Source organism: Perca fluviatilis, chromosome 9, assembly GCF_010015445.1.
Source record: "Perca fluviatilis chromosome 9, GENO_Pfluv_1.0, whole genome shotgun sequence".
In the NCBI taxonomy this organism is placed as follows: domain Eukaryota; kingdom Metazoa; phylum Chordata; class Actinopteri; order Perciformes; family Percidae; genus Perca; species Perca fluviatilis.
This window is the reverse complement of record NC_053120.1, coordinates 26,158,728-26,176,514: the sequence shown is the minus strand read 5'-3', so window position 1 is coordinate 26,176,514 and position 17,787 is coordinate 26,158,728. Positions and strand designations below refer to the sequence as shown.

At 39.7% G+C, this 17,787-nt stretch overlaps 1 protein-coding gene across 2 annotated transcripts in view; it reads right to left on the bottom strand.

Annotated features, from left to right (window-relative positions):
- Window positions 1-17,787, bottom strand: part of atp8b3 (ATPase phospholipid transporting 8B3) — a 46,036-nt gene that overhangs the window by 13,408 nt on the left and 14,841 nt on the right. Inside the window, exons 2-7 of one of the 2 annotated variants that reach the window (XM_039811849.1) lie at window positions 2,132-2,242; window positions 1,688-1,777; window positions 1,349-1,413; window positions 1,090-1,181; window positions 835-948; window positions 3-101 (exon numbers count right to left, since the gene is read on the bottom strand). In XM_039811849.1, the coding sequence (XP_039667783.1) occupies window positions 3-101; window positions 835-948; window positions 1,090-1,181; window positions 1,349-1,373 (330 nt within the window). In that variant the 5' untranslated portion in view covers window positions 1,374-1,413; window positions 1,688-1,777; window positions 2,132-2,242. Of the gene's footprint in view, window positions 1-2; window positions 102-834; window positions 949-1,089; window positions 1,182-1,348; window positions 1,414-1,687; window positions 1,778-1,998; window positions 2,055-2,131; window positions 2,243-17,787 lie in introns of those variants that run through there. The other variant, XM_039811850.1, reaches the window with a different exon arrangement.

Genomic DNA, 17,787 nt, shown 5'->3' with positions numbered 1-17,787 from the left:
ACCATGTCGTTGGCAAGGTCTTTTATCCCTCTCACAGAGAGTATGATGAGCAGCGGGATGAAGGAGATGTACCAAGGTATGGCTGAGATGACCGGGACACACTGGAAACCACACACAGGCAAGGATACACACAGAAGGAAATGGAAGTCACACATACTGTATAAATCATACGCACACACAAAGTGCTTCCATAAGTGATAATAACTATGCTAAAAAAAAAAACTTGCGTAAACAGTTTATTAGCTTTTGAAAAAGCTAATAAATTAACTGTTACTGAAGATGATTTTTTGTTATTTAAAGTTTATTTTTGGGCTTTTTTAAAATACATTTTTATTACACAGTACATATAGACTGGAAAGGGGGGAGAGAGGGGGGCGACACGGAGCAAATGGTCACAGGTAGGATTCCACACCGAACTGGAAGTCTTTTTTTTTTTTTTTTTTTAAGAGTCAAAGCATTAGAGACAGAGCAGATCCTGCGTTCCAATACCCATACTAACATACTACATAGTATGCCAGAAAAAGATTTAGTATGTCCCAAAACATAGTACGTAAAATGCAGTATGCCCCAAATACCAGGATGTTCTACTCCATCCAGTCGCATTTTGCAGTATGCAAGCCAGCGTACTTTTCTGGCTATTCTGACCCACAATCCTTTGCACAGCCCATATAAGCAAAAGGGTCAAAGTTCAAGGCGCAATGTTATGAAGAAGCAGTATGTCCCAATTGTATGCATACTGCATGCAACAGTACGTACTTTGTAAGGGCAGCGGCAGTACTAAAAGTAAAAATAAAAAGTATGAGATTTTGAACTCAGCCAGAGTTTTCATCTGACCTGCAACACCATCATAAGGAGAAAGTAGAGATTCGCCACTCGCTGGAACTGTTCAAACAGCGTCAGCGGCAGGAAAGTCAGGGCGGAGTACTTGTGGCTGTGGACCGCATTGTCCTGGCAACAGACAGAGAGAGAGCGAGACAAGCACAAAGGAGACGTGTATTAGCACATTAACCTGTTCCACAATGCATCAGCATGCCAACAGGTGTTAGGTTACCGTGTGGGGGGAAGAAAGCACATGCATGACTGACTCACTGCGTACTGCCCCCAGCGGAAACACAGAAAGGATTTCTTCTGTTTTTGTTTGTGGTAGTGGCGGCTGTTTGCCCTCACCTCCCATGTGAGGCCTGTCAGAAACACGTAAGGTTGACTCTTACCTCTCAGAGACCGTTTATACACAATGATTTAATGCATAATTTACATCAGCAGACAACAGATGGATGTGTGTTTGTGAATGTGTATTAATATGTGAGCGCATGTTAACCGTTAAGGATGGAGATCAAAAGAGACATACCAGATTCGACACTTTCCTTGGCCATAATGCAGAGGAGACTCAGACGTTTGCAGACCTGGGTTATGCTATACGAAGGAGACGACAGAGTAAAATGGCTGCATGTGTCCCTCGCAGTTAACAGCCTTGTAACTCATTACACTGCGTTCCCAAGGAACAACAAACAGAAGGTTATAAATCACTGATGCTGATTTCAACAGACACTCCTGCCAGTTGTAGCTCTACAAACCTTACCCATGCCTGATTAACTACTTGATTACATAAACAAAATGTTACTAAGGTGAATTAAACGCCATTCCAGGCTTGTTTTCCATGTGATGAAATACTCAGAAATGTACCCACTCTTCTGGCTAAATCTCTGCTGGAATCTGGATGAGCAATCCTACTGTAGAGAGAACCGAGGCTGCTCAGATCCAACCCTCTGGATCTAACCTGCAAGGATTAACGTGGAGCTAAATCAGCACAAGAACTGTAATTGATGACAGTCACGCTATATTTTACATGTTTTTACAAATAAATACACAGAGTAAAGTCTAAGAGGTGATTAAATGGCATATTAATATGAATGAATCCTGTTTGTAAATCTGTTAATAGTATCTTTGCTGTTGAAATGAATCATAAGCAGCAGCATATAAATATCCCACACAACTCACCTGCATTGTTGGCCAGTACTTTCCATGGACATTGTATAGCAACTGCAGCCATCAATCGCAAACTTACATTGACCATTCACATTCACGTGGTTGTTTTCATAACCATTCTGCAGCTGTTTTTCATAACACACACCTGTTTCATCCTTCCCCCTCTTTCCTCTGTACTGTATGCTCCAGGCCGCGCCTTCCTCTCGCTCCCAGGTGAAGGCTCCGGTATCACCGACTGTCCTCCCTGTTCACCTTACTTGAGGAGAGGAAGAGAAATGGAGGAGGGGCATCAAGGCCACTGAAGTATAAGCATATAAAATCACTGTTTTCTTTATGTCATTCTCTGCAGCTATTACACTGTAAAAAATGTATATGTATTACCTACCACAAACTAACTAACCAACTAACTAACTAACTAACTAACTAACTAACTAACTAACTAACTAACTAACTAACTAACTAACTAACTAACCTGAATAACTTCAGTGAACCTAGAAAGTCTCTTCAGTGGGAGTATTGGTTTACAGGAATGTGAAAGCAGTAAAACAACACCAAACTCCAGTTCTCATTCAATGTTTTTTTTTTGTCCTTTTCTCACAGTCTCTCACAATCCCAAATCCAAAAGGTTATATATATATATATATATATATATACACACACACACACACACACACATAAACATGGGCCCAACATATTAATAGGAAAGAAATCGGCCTATTTTTTGGTTTTATTTACACAACAGTAATGATACTGACCTGTAGGTAAGGTAGCCACCCACAGTTAAACTTAAGGATTCACTGTGCTACATATATATGTTTAACATTAAAAGACGATGTATAAATATATGAATGTGTATATTGTATTGCATATATCATTTTAATACCTTAGTATTGTATGCACCATAAAAAGGTATGTGTAAAGGTTTTAGACCACACCTACACATTATTGTAGGCACAGTTTAATTTGTGACTCAATTTTATACAATATTAGTAGGGGGTCCCAGCTCCATCTCTCTTTCAGCTAAGGGGTCCTCAGTCTAAAAAAGTTGAAGACCCCTGGCTAGATGATGTTTTCTAAACTGTGACAGTGGTTGAATGGTTGTCTTTGGAATAAGCAAATGACCTGACCTACAGCGTAATTAAAAGTGTGCTTCAAAAAACACTCACAAAGGGCATTTTATACATAAGTGGCCTATAGGTCATATTTGCAATTTAATTTGCTCTGTATGATAAAAAAAAAACACCACTAAGAATAAAGTGTGGCTTGGCCTCTCGTGATAAATTATATTGTTATATACTTTCAGATTACAAAAAAAAGAACTGTTTTTAAGTATTCAGTTCAAAAATGTACTTACAGTAGCAATCAGTTAAGTAAACACTAAAGAACATATACCGGTAAGTCATTTTCACATGGCTGATTTTATTCAAACTAATCTTCATCTTTAGATAAAGGTCAAGCCATTATTTATGTAAGGACTGTAGTGAACATTTCTGTCTTCTTTGTGAATCTAATGCCACCTGGTGGAGGTAAGCACCCACTGCAGTTAAACCATCAGATGAAGGTCAAAAAAGGGTGACTTTGACAACAATGGAACCTCTGAACAAACGGCAGCTCAGTCAATGTATAGTCTCGATGTCAGTTAAATGTACTATTTGTGGTTTCATATCTCTTTGTCTCATTTCTCTTCCCTATGTAAGTGAGGTCGTCCCCACGAATGCCACATATCAACACCTGAAGGTGTGTGTATCTTACTTCATATGTGTGTGTATGTGCCTGCTTGTGCATATCTAGGGCGATCTGTGCTATCTATTTTTACAGCTGGGCTGTAAAAAATACCGTGCAGCAGAGTGGTTAAGGTGATGTGCCGATGATGTGGCATGAGTGCTCTTGGGCCTCCACCAACAATAACAGTCAATAGGCCAGGCTTTTCCACCACAGTTTAACCGTTGCCCAAACCTCACAACCATAAGCACACAGGAGAATAGTCTCTTAGGACCTGTGGGTTCTTGTCAAAGTTCTATTCTGCAATCTGAAGAGAGAGAGGTGCAAGCTATATCAAATATGTATGTATTACTCTACGAATTATAGTCCGCATTTACAAATAAGGTTAAAAAAATCTAATTCAAGTGATAATAAAAACAAGCCAAATATTAAATTAAGAATTAAATCTTAAAGCAAAAATCTGGAAGATAAATAAACCCCTTAAATAACAAGTTCACATTTACAAGTCTGTTGTAGAACAATACTCGCATATTTGTACAGTTGTCGCTCTAATTGTTCATCCTGGCAGTAAAGAGATCCCTTCCGAACGCGATTCAAATGTAAGACATCGGGGACCAAATCCACAGTCTTCATTCTGTGCAAAAATACATTCTAAAGTTATATGAGGCTTCAGCAGTCCAATCAAGTGGGTATCCTCCAACACGGACTGTAGATTTTGTCCCTCTATGGCCTCTTTTGGAATCAAATTAGGAAGGGATCTCTTCATAGCCAGTATGGACAGGGACAGGATTACAGAAATCAACACGTTATTATTAATGTACATATGGATATGTAAGTAATGTTTTGAGAAAGACTTGAACAAATATGAACTTATCCTTCACATAAATGTGTATGTTATATCTGAGACATGTATTGCTAAAAAGGAAATTAATAGAAGCTATATGTTAGGCAACGCAGATTGTGGTAGGACAATGCAAAGATACTCTTAGTTTAGCCCTGCTAGAGGTAGTAACATTACAAGTGATAATCGTACATTACTCACGCCACTTTACGAGCTAGTTGTCAAGATTACTAACACTTCTTGTTTATTTCTACACGTTTTACATTCTAGGAACTGACCAATTGATGCAGCATCAGCAGCCAGTGAGAAAAACACAGGATGAGATGACAAGTTTAACTTCCTCATGTTGTGTTCATTACAAAATGGAAATATAATCAAACTGCTAAACCTGAAATGACTTAAAGACCGCAATGCCATCTGCAGTAACAAACAGGTAACTAAGCATTAACGAGCACAGCGAAATGTCTCTTCTAACTGCATCATAATTATCACTTTATACAAACTCGACAATGAAAACCACAGTTTGCAAGATCCACCCCATAACAGACACATCATTATCTCTCTGCAATTTATCACACAGTTAAAAATACATGCCAGGTTTCCACACAGTTTGTTCTCATCTTAGGCTGTATCTCACAGGATCACAGCAATGCATGACCCTCAGACCACCGATGACTTCACTACAGTGGGTGTGGAGAGGCCGTGGGCTGTGGGAAGCTTCTAAATGCTCCTATTTCTCAGGGGCCTACTACTGTAGAGGTTTTAAAGTGGCATTGTGCAAATGTCACACTGCAGCTGACTATGAGGAGGTGATACCCTCAACTCAACTTCCTGTAGAAAGTGGTTAACTGCTCAGCCGTGAGTTAAGGAGCAGGAATCAGGCCAGCAGACCCCGACAACTCGCACAAATAACACTCTCAAAAGGGTTGTAAAATAAATATGGTTTGACATGACATACAAACAGATGTGAAATAGGTTAAGATAAAGGCAAAGCAAAGCAGTAGTATTTCCATTGAAGTGGAGTTTCAATTTACAGCTGCTTGAATGAAAGTAGAACATGGTGGGGTTTAGGTGGGAGTGTGTGTTTGTTTGTGAGGAGTGGGGGTGACATAACATCATCAAAGTTTAAAAAGGAACAAACTGATTAGACTAACCCTCAATGAGTCACCTCATCATTGGTGACTTCACATCTGTTTGGTAAAGTGTGTGGGTGCACCGAGACACGTCAGTAATGATAAAACTGTGGTTTAAAGGGTATTGGTAAGACTGTGTGATCCTGTGGAGGGCATATCTGAGACACGCTCAAATAACAAATAATGTTATGACTATTTCTAACTGTACTGTTGGTAGCAAAGCCTATCAAATCAACAGCAGTGTTCCCTTTTATCTTTGCTTTGTCCACATAACAGCTCAGATATGATCATTCATTGTTTACATATTGATCCATAAAACATGGTAAGATGCCTGAATTAAAGGATAAGTTTGGTGATATTATTTTTAGCAAGTCCCACGAAAAGGGAAAAGAAAACCAACAACGAACTGATCCTCGTAACAACTATTGCCTACGTAACTAACACTTAAAATCGCTCATTTCTTTGTGCCATAGATCTCCACTGTTGTCCAAAAACATATCGATGAGTCACACCGCTGCACTGGCTGACATATTTCTTCATTCATTACAATAAAGATGGGCAGTGTAATTTATTTTGAGTTGATCCCAAATACACCTATATCTTGGCTGAACTAAGGTAACATCCTGTACACACAGTATATGTAGATATCCTTTCCTCCTCCATAGGCCATTCAATCAAGTTAAGAATCAGCTTAGGCAGACATATTTCTCTTAGGGGCATGTGTCTCAGTCTATCTCACCTAAAGCAGGTAAATGACTATTGACTTGTATCAGTAAACAGGGTCAGTACAAATAAGACTTAAACATTCCTTAACATTTTGCCAAGGAAACTCTACAACCATTACAAAAAAAACATTAATACTAATCAACATAACATATCAAACTCAATATGATCACCTCATACTTGGTACAACACATGACATGATTAATGACATCAGCCTGAGTGAAATGCATAAGCACGCTTGGATGGCACTCCCTTTAACTCCTGGAAAGCATGTTGAGTACTGAAACTGAAGACTAAATCAACTACAAGGGCACTTGGAGAGCGCAGACCTCCACCAATGCATGCCCTATCTTGCAATGTTAACATTACTTCTTAGTGATGGAAAATGTAGCATAATGCTAAAACACAAACAAACTCGGAATAGTAAGTGCTTGCAATCGTACGTATTAAGATGAACTATTGGCTAAACAAACAGCACCAAACGTGTGTTAATCAAAAGCGGAGTAGTCCTCCTGTTGTGTCTTCCTGTTTAACTAGTGTTTACTAAAACTACAGTGCACACCTGTATAAAAGGAAATTAAGTTGTCTTTAAAAACAAAATGGAACAATAGATTTGTGATCCGTTTGAAAGATTGATGTCATCCATATGAACACATGGGCTGAGTGCCACAGGCAGGCTGGGGAAGTAAGTATTGAAACTAATGAGAAAGTATTAAACTAATGCATTGTTGGATTTGGCCTTTTCATGGGATTTGTCGACAACAGGAAAAATATTTACATCCAGCCGTATCCTTTAACAAAGGCTCGCAAGAAAGACCCCTTACATCTATATATTGGGTTACAAGCAAAAGTAAAAGCAGCAAGGTGTTAATCTCCCATACGAGAGAAATGTAAATGAGACGGGCTTTAATCAGCTGTGTTGACTAAACCGGTCACTGCATTGTTATAAAACCTATAGAACATAAACTGCCCAAGAGAAGTCATCCAGAGAAATCATCTGCAACATGCAGTCAGGATGTGGGTGTTACCACACTATGAGAAAGTAGCAGTGGTAAAAATTATGCAGGCATACCTTGATATACCCAAATGCTTTCTGAGCATGTTTATTTGAACAATGACAATGAGTCATCCTCAAAAGTAACAGATTGAGTCAGTACTGTGTAATACAGTCAATCAAAGCTGAATAACTTTAAATATCTCAGCTGCATTAATGAATTAACTCCAAGCTGGATCATTTGACATTTATACTGGATGGCATAACTGTCATAAATAAACCTTCTTGTTTCTGGTTAAAATGTGCCCTTTCTGTGTCCATGTTTATGTTTACTTCTCATCGAAGCCATCAGACTAATCAGCAGGAATCAATACAATCCGATGTGACTACCTCTTTAAAAATCTGGAGACTAACTTTTACTGAAAGACTAACCTGACTATTGGAACTTGGCTGACTGTGGCATCTGTGGTTACAGTGAGTCAGAAAGAAAAATCTGCTGGAGTTTTCTAAAAGCACAGAGCTGATAGCTCAGGGGACAGCTGGACAGCCCCCACACTCAACAAACCCCAGTAACATCTTCTGCACAAACCGCATAAGAACGATCTTGTACAACGTACTGTAGTGTGGTTTTCCATTTTGGAGGCATTGTTCAGTGTGGTTGTGCTGTTCAGTTGTCTTCGCCACTTGGGGGGAGAAGCTTTTTTCTTGCCCGACTGTCTCTCTTTAAAACGACAGGAGCTTAAAAGAGGAGTTGGCAAGGATGGAAGAGGGGGGGATCTTTTTCTTGCATTGACCCGAATTTGCTTAAGTCTTGAAAGTTGGGCAGGTTTGCATCTGATATTTCAATCAGGAAATACTTCATTTAGAGTGAACAAATGCTATTTATTTAGGTGCATGTTAAACAATTATTTGAGAGGAGTCTTTGGCGATTAGACCCCATTGTGACGCAGTATATTTAGGGGGTAGTGATGCAGTAATTAGTTTAGGATATTTCCCCTTGGGGTCTAGACACTGGTAGTCTGGATCAACGGAAGTACATTTCCATAGTTGTTGCTCGACATCCGGCATGTGAGCTTGTGTAACGGGTAACGGCTTGGTGCCCCTTAGCAGGTTATTGAGATAATCCTGTAACAGCAGGAAAAAGTATACAGAAAGAAGTGAGACAGGATGACGTGTTGTTCTTTCTCCATTCAACTGGATTATATTTTTCACATGAATACTCTTCTTTCTGTTGTATTATTTTTGCATAAATGCACTGGTCAAAACCAGACATAGCTCTTAACAAGAAACGGTAGCGGTACATAGACCAATTTACATCTGTTACATAACTATAAAATATACTCATTCCTCATTGACATACAAATAAAACTTTTCTATAGAAAACATATCATATACACTCACCTAAAGGATTATTAGGAACACCTGTTAAATTTCTTGTTAATGCAACCAATCACATGGCAGCTGCTTCAATGCATTTAGGGGTGTGGTCCTGATCAAGACAATCTCCCAAACTAAACAAACTGAATGTCAGAATGGGAAAGAAGGTGATCTAAGCAACTTTGAGCGTGGCATGGTTGTTGGTGCCAGACGGCCTGGTCTGAGTATTTCACAATCTGCTCAGTTACTGGGATTTTCACACACAACCATTTCTAGAGTTTACAAAGAATGGTCTGAAAAAGGAAAAACATCCAGTATGCGGCAGTCCTGTGGCCGAAAATGCCCTGTTGATGCTAGAGGTCAGAGGAGAATGGGCAGAGTGAGTCCAGCTGATAGAAGATCAACTTTGACTCAAATAATAACCACGGAGGCGGGTGGGCCTCACCAGCAGAAGACCCCACCGGGTACCACTCATCGCCACTAAAAATAGCAAAATGAGGCTACAATTTGCACAAGCTCACCAAAATTGGACAGTTGAAGACTGGAAAAATGTTGCCTGGTCTGATGAGTCTCGATTTCCGTTGAGACATTCCGATGGTAGAGTCAGAATTTGGCGTAAACAGAATAAGAACATGGATCCATCATGCCTTGTTACCACTGGACAGGCTGGTGATGGTTGTGGTGTAATGGTGTTGGGATGCTATCCTATTAATATGGGCCAACATTTCTAAAGAATGCTTCCAGCACCTTGTTGAATCAATGCCACAAAGAATTAAGGCAGTTCTGAAGGCGAAAAGGGTTCAAACACGGTGTTAGTATGGCGTTCCTAATAATCCATTAGGTGAGTGTATATCTGTCTTTGAATATTATACGTTCATTGAGACTACTAATGCAATTTACAGTACAGTAACCCATCAACCTTCTCATTAAGGTGTGTCTAATGTGAATACTTTCACCATTTCTCTTAGTATTTATTACTAATTATAACCAAAGAGACAGAGTTTACATCTGAGATCAATCAACACATTGAGAGAACACCAAGTGTTTGCAGCGCTATCAAAAAAGCAAAGGGTGGCTACTTTGAGGAATCTAAAATATAAGACATGTTTTCAGTTATTTCACACTTTTTGTTAAGTACATAATTCCATATGTGTTCATTCATAATTTTGATGCCTTCAGTGAGAATCTACAATGTAAATAGTCATGAAAATAAAGGAAACGCATTGAATGAAAAGGTGTGTCCAAACTTTTGGCCTGTACTGTATATATATATTCTAGGATAGGACAAAAACTTGACTTGTTTGCATTTTTTTTTAAACCAATCACAATCGTCTTGGGCAGTGCAAAGCTCCGTACGCAGCGACGGTGGCTCTTCATATAGTCTCGGGAAGGAACTTGTTTTGGTGAAACATTTGCACCCCACGAAAGAAAATGCCATATTAAATATTAAGTTAAGTTAACTGTTCACACAATACATTAACATAGCTATATAAATTAGCTGGATATATGGTCAAACATAATTAGTTCTTACCGGTGTATCACTATGAGTACTTCGTCAATAGCAATCCCACCAATCGGTCCCAAACCGTCCCAGTTAGATAGTAAATGCCGTAAACATATTCTTTGCAAATCTTTACAATCATTCACCAAAAGAACCAGACCTGCCTTGTTGCACAATCCAAATTTTCTTCAAAAATGGCCATTTTCAGCACGTAGCTTGCTAGCTCGAAGTTTGTTGTTGTTGTTTCCTGAAGGGATTTTTAGAATGGAAACAGAGTAGAAGCGTGCGCTGGATGTCAGGCAATTATCCTGGAAAAGTACACGTTGATCCAGACTAAGGCAACATTAGTCTATATACACACAACAATCCACTTCTGTGATTGCTCCGGTGCTGCCGGAAATTCCGCCAGATGTCCCTCTTTTCGGCCGGATGTCCATTACCTTCCACTTTCTTTGTGTGTTGGCATTTTAAACTCAGGTGGATTTAGGAGGACTATGGTTAACTGCTCCTCAGATCTCTGCAGGGTAAACCCGGACAGCTAGCTAGACCAGGGGGCTGTTTCACAAAAGCAGAATTTATAAATCCATGATGAAAGCGAGGCTTGACCTAGTCTAATCTGTGAAGAAGCGACTAGATTGAGTAAGTAGTAATTAGGATAGATACACATTCACGGCTTTCCTTAACAGACCGCAAGGTTGATAAACAGATTTACTGATGCTAAAATGGAGAATACACATTGTTCATACTTAGTAAGGTGCAGCTTCTTGTGAAAGTATGATAACGTGAAACACATTATTTGTAAAAAAAGAAACACGGCTGCTGTAATGAAACAGCGAGAGAAAGCGTGGCAGACGATCACAGGCCGACTGAATGCGTAAGTAGCCTAAAAATATACATTAACTGACCACTGCTCTCAATTGAAACCGTCATAATCATGCCATTCAAGGATTAGGCTACTAATCATTTGCACAAATTAACCGTTGTACTCTTTGTCTTAAAAGTGAGCAGAAGATAATGTTACTCAGGAAGATCAATTTTCTACAACGCTAGAAAATGATGCATAAATATCTCTTTCACTCTGTTTCTCCCTCTCTCTCAAGTCATATTAACTTCCACTGCTCGCTTTTAATGCAAAGTGTACAACGGTTCGTTTTTTGCAAATGACAAGTGACTCATTGAATTGTTTCAGTTAAAAGCAGTAGTTCATAAATATATATTTTCAGACTATCATTCAGTCGGTCCTCTATTATCTGCCATGCTTTTTCTCACGTGTTTTTTTTTTTATAGAGGCTGAGTTTCCTTTACATATTATGTGCTTTGCTCCCTCGTATATATGGACATAGAAAAGAAAGACACTGAAGAAATTGGACTCTAAAATCTAGAAACTATAAAGAGAATTAAGTGACAAATTCCATGCACTGTAAACATGAATGTAACAGAGTGATATTCCCCCCAGCAAAATATAAGATCAAAAACCATTGAGGTGTCCTCGCCCTGTTGTTACATGAATGTACAGTAGAGCTTCCTCTATAATACCATTAGAATTTCAGGTTATTTTTTTAAATATTCAAATAATATTCAAATATTGAATGCTCATATGCAGCCTGTTATAAATATGTACTACACTACTCAGGCTTATGCATTGACAATGCCACTATAAGCATGTGGCTGTTACATGTTCTGTCCACTAGAGGGACTTCCAACATCAGCCTGGCCTTGAAGGGGATCTATGTCACGGCGCATTGGATTTCTAGCACGGCGCTCTCCGTTTACATTATTTTCCACCACGCTCACAGCGACAAACACAAATCAACAGAGAACTCTGTAATGAAACATTATCTAACAAGTGTATTGAAAAGGCTAACGTTGCTCAGTTAGCACAATGACATCATGTTAGGCACAGCCTAAGCGATCTGTCATAAACTAAGTAACAATAGTGTTAGCCACGATGCTAATGGTATTAATAACTGCTAAACGGTACTGTCACTACTATTTTAGTGATTTAAAAGCAACCTGTTTCTTGCAGACTGTCACGTTACTGAGAATACAGCTGTTAGAAGGTAATATATGAAGTCAAATCTAACTCTGACAGAAGTAAGGCAGCTAACATAATCTTTAGCTGTCTCCATGAAGCTCCCAGCTAAGCTCCTATAACTCGTGACGTAGTTAGGAAACCAGAACGAGCTAACTATTGATAACCTAAGCATTTTGTCTCGGTGGATGTTGATTTTAAAGTCATGTTAGGCTAAAACTATTTCCCATCCATCTTCTGATTTCCAGCCGCAGCCCCTGTACCAACATTACTTGTACATAACGTTAGTTCACAATGCCTTGTGTTTCTCACTCCCGTGACTTATGACTTACATATATAAATACACACATACATACATACATACACATATATAAAAAAAAAAAAAAAAAATCACATTTGAATAGAAATTTCAGCATTTGAATAGTATTGATTTTTTTACTTTTCGATTTATATTCAACTTTCGGAATTTGAATTTGTCAACAGCCCTAATGTAAGGTAGTATTCACTATAGTTATTGGTTCAGTGAACTAAGACTATAATTTGGGAGGATTGTACAATATTTTCTTAAAATTGTACAATCCTCACAAATTATAGTCCCAGTTTACTGGACAACACAAATTGTGTGCTAAGAGTGCCAATTTAATGAATCCTTTATTGTTAAAGAATAAAAAAAAAAAAAATGCAGGCTGATAACAATTAGGTAAAACCACTGCTGAGTGAACAGAAAAGGCAGCAGGACTAAATAAATCCTGGCTGTTAGCCTGGTCGGGAGCAGGCTAGCTGTTGCCTACAGAATAAATCTCCATGGTAACTTAGGTGCCTCTGCTTTTGTGAAACTGAGTCAAGACCAGGATAACTGGGAAATCCCAGTTTAATCCCTTATCTTGGTTTTGTGAAATAGCCCTCAGGGGTTTTCAACATTTTTTTAAACCAAGGACCCCTTAACTGAAAAGCGACAGAGCAGGAACCCCCTTATACATATTGTATAAAATGAAGTTGCATATAAAACTAGGCCTACAATAATGTATAGGGCGACCTAAAGCCTTTATACATGCCTTTTTTGCATAGAATGCTAAGCTTTTAAAAAAATAACTTTTGGCATGATTTTATAAATCATCTTTTAATGTTAAACATACACAGTGAATCCTTAGGATGAACTATCTGCGAATGGCTATCTTAGTGACTAGGCCTACCGTATAGGCCAGCAGTTGGTCATTCAGATTCAGCAAAAATGATGTTCCCATTGAAATTTTCCATCTGAAGAGAAGTATGAGCCATGAGTTATGCTGAATACTGATACTTTGGAGGATAGCCATAAAGTTTTACAGGGCAAACGAGTTAATTCATATTTACCTTATTAAATAAACAGATCTACCTTCAATCATTTGTTTTAATTCAGTTTTAAAATGCATGATTTCTGATTTATCTAATTTTATTCCAAGGAGTTTATTATTTTAATCGCCATGCAATTCATTCTATCATTCACGATTTAATGCAAACCCCTTTGTAGCCTAATGTCTGCTTAGTAGGTAGGCTGCATAAATGCACTGTTCTGCAGGCAATGTGCAGATCATCAGGCGAATCAATGTGCAGGAAGAAAAATAAAGTAGGGCAGTTGATCCAAAGTGACTCATTTCAGTAGTCACCTGTTGGTTTGATCGAGACCACACTGTTGGCTTGGACTTCCGCTCTCCAAAGTTTAGTTGCCGATCAGTTTCCACAGTAGCTTATTAAACAGACAGTACGAGGACACAGCGCGATTGGCTGCATGCATTCAGTATAATGCGTGCGCCGCCCAGCAGCTCCGCTCTCTTCAGCACCGCTGATGGTGATTGACAGGTAAGAGCAGCCTTCTCCGGGCAAACGCCTAACATCAACAAACTTGTTAATATAATCAAGTAGGCTAAATTATCTGAGTGCTACGTCAAACTCTGTACCGTTTCTGTGTTGCAGAATTATAAAAGAAGCTCTCTCAAAGTTGATCCATTCTTCCAAATCATTCCACAGGTGTCCTCTTTTCATTCAGGTAAGTGCGGCGAGTTTAACACTGTAACACTATCTAACCGTCAGCTTTGACTTGGTTTGTGGGAGACAAACTTTAATGCTATTAATCAACCTACTCACATATTTTACTTTTTAACACCACATTCTCGGCTTTCCTGTTACCGAAAAGTAGTAAAAGAGGTAGGCTACTAAATAGTCCTGTTAAAATCCTGCGTAGTTTTACTCAAGTAAATTTTTTTGCAATGCACTTTTGTGTTAATATAATTATGCATAATGGCTTAGTCATATTTATATTATTTAATTATTAGCACTAATGCATTAAAAAATAGCCTTTGCAGCATTTAATGTTGTTGCTACTCATTTTACCTACTTTATACTTTAATAATCTTTCAGCTGTTTTATAGGCTATGTGGGCTAAAATCTGAATATATAATGGAGTAGCCTAAAAAGTAAAATACTTCTATCATGTAGCTCTATACTAGAAATTAAAACAGCATTACGTAAATTCTATAATTATTTTTTGCTAATACAATAACATGTATTAAGCATATTCTGTATTTGCTTTGGAAAAATAGCCAAAAAATAGCAAATTTCCCAATGTTAACATCAGAAGAGAAGCTGGTAGTTCTCCTAGGAGAAGGGACAGCAGCTCCTCTGGCAGCTAAATATGTAACTGCCTGCCACAACCTGAGGGACTCCCCACTATAAGATCCCAACATTACAGATTGGTTTAGGATTGTACAGTAATTATATTGTACAAAGCTGTAAAGTATTACATTGTGTTATGCAATTGTTTTATGTTGCATGTTGTACAACTTTCAGTGCAATATATAATATATGTGACACCTACTGTATGTATTTAATATGTAGGCCTACTATATGCATTTTCTGTAAACTACTTTGGCAACATGTTTTCTTTATTCATTCCAATAAAGCAAATTGAATTGAATTCACAGTCATTTATTTTATAAAATAAAAAGCTGTTTTGATTGTCCCCAGTCTAGTGCCATGTCCACCTCGAGGAGTCCTGAGGCTGGGGCAGCTGCTCCGTGCCAGCCCTCTTCCTCAGTCGAGAGCATCGTCGAGTCTGATCCAGACCCTGGACTCCTCTTCCCGGTGACACGGTCCTCCCTGCTGACTCAACGTCTCCTGCGTTTACGGGCCTACAGCAGCCACGTAAGCCCCGTTACACGACGCAAGAGGGAAATGATCCCCACCGACAAGAAAGATTCCACCTACTGGGACAAGCGGAACAAGAACAACGAGGCAGCCAAGCGGTCCAGGGAGAAGAGGCGGCTGAACGACCTGATGCTGGAGGGTCAGCTGATGGCTCTAAGTGAGGAGAACGCCCAGCTGCGGGCGCAGGTGCTCAGCCTGCAGTTTCACGGCAGCCTGAGAGCAGAAACGCGCAAAGCTGCCTCCGCTTGTACGACATCCACTGCGTCGGCTTCGCCCTTATCACCGAGAAAGGCTCACTGCCCTGACCTCTTCCAGCCAGGACTGTGGGGCAACAGCAGGAGCAACCCGGCTTCCGTCCTGGGTGCGCGACAACGAGGTGGGTTTAATCCACACCGTTCTCACAATAGCGGCACACAGCAAGACATCTTCCACCTCTCCGGGCCCCGGGTCCTCTCTCCCCGAGCGGTTTTGGAGGGCGGGGGGTCAGCGGAGGCAGAGATGGATGCTCAGCGACAGGTCTCCTCCAGCGATGACATCCACAACTCCACCGATGCGTCTTCCATCAGAGCATTTCTGCCCACACCCGAGACACTCCACCGTGCCTCCATCCTGTCGTACCAACCTAGAAATTGGCTGGTGCCCCATCTGAATCACTCGGCAGTGTGCAATAATAATTTCCTGCTGCCTTGGCGGTCTTCCTACCTGGCCCCGCCGACCGTCTACCCCGGCCTTCCTCTCTACATACAGGAGACACAAGGCCAAGGTCTCGGTGTGGAGGCAGACATTCAGGGGGGATTCAAGAGTCGGTTCAGCAGTGCACCGACGGGGCTGTCTCAACCCGGGGTGCACCTCCGTCCTGATGGACGCTAACAGGACAGTTTGACTGTCAAAGAACAACGCTTAGCCTACTGCGTAATTGCTTAATGTCTTGGAAAAATAATTATATAATATCATTTTTTTTAAACTGCCGATGAATAGGCTACACAGTATGCATTATACTTTGATAACATAGCCTATCAAAAGCCTACCCTAAATGCAACAGGCTGTTTATTTGGTCATAATTAAAAAAATAAATAAATAAAATGCGGACGACAGTAGCCTATAGCTATAACGCCTATTTACCGAAATGCAGACTGCATTGAGAATATTTGAATGCAGCATGCACTGTGGATTTTCTGTCTGACTTTCTGTGGTTTAAAATGTGTTCTTATTCGGTTACATTGCACACACGGACCAGTGATGTCAGAATTGAAACCCTCTGGCTTTTTACTTTTACAATATAGGCATGCGGCTATTTTAAATATTTTATCAAAACAGTCCTACTTTGATAGCCAAATAAATGCATCAGCTGAACATACAGAAAGTCATTCCATGTCTCATTTTGGTCATGGTTTGGTAGGGTATAGCCTATTTCAGACATAAATTACATTAAATGGGTTGATTGTAGTGGGGTTAAGATTTTTTTTAACCGTTTATCTGCGGTGAAAAGAAATCGGCGACTGAGCCAGCGAAACTGGGTGCTTGTTGACTTGGTATTCCCCTTTATCTGCACTACGTGATTTCCCAGCAGCCTTGATTCAATGGAAAACCAAACGTTCAACCGTTTTTTGTAGACTGCTCTGGTATGAGACATCATCCTCCATTGCATCTGGCTATGCCATTCTTTTGTGCTTAAGATTTGTTAAAGTAGGGATACTTTACATTACAATACATGTCATTTAGCTGACGCTTTTATCCAAAGCGACTTACAATTGCTATCTATGTCAGAGGTCGCACGCCTCTGGAGCAACTAGGGGTTAAGTGTCTTGCTCAGGGACACATTGGTTGATGTATCCCAGTGGGAATCGAACCCAGGTCTCCCACACCAAAGGCATGTGTCATATTTATACAATTAGCCTACTAAAATGAATTCTGAATTTAAATTAAATTAATTAAATAATTAAGACGATGATCAAAAATAATCTCCTAACTAGCCTTTTTATCGTTCGTGCAGTTTATGTTAATTAAGGCCTGTATTCATATTGAGGCTGCATACAGCAACGTTGGTGCAAATGAAGGCAACGCTTTGTCGAACCATTTGCTTTTATTCCGCTGCAGGCACTGCAGGGAGCGGAAAAAAAAAAAGTCTCTTCACTGGCGCTGTCACTCAGTGGATTGCTACGAGCCAATCAGGTTTAGCCGCTCAGCAGGCCTTCGTAGAAAAGTTTCACTTTTAATGACATGATGTTTTTGTAAAACTGTTTTGCTTCCTAGGTGCTAGGGTTGGGTTTAGTTTTGAAATGTAATGTTTATTGC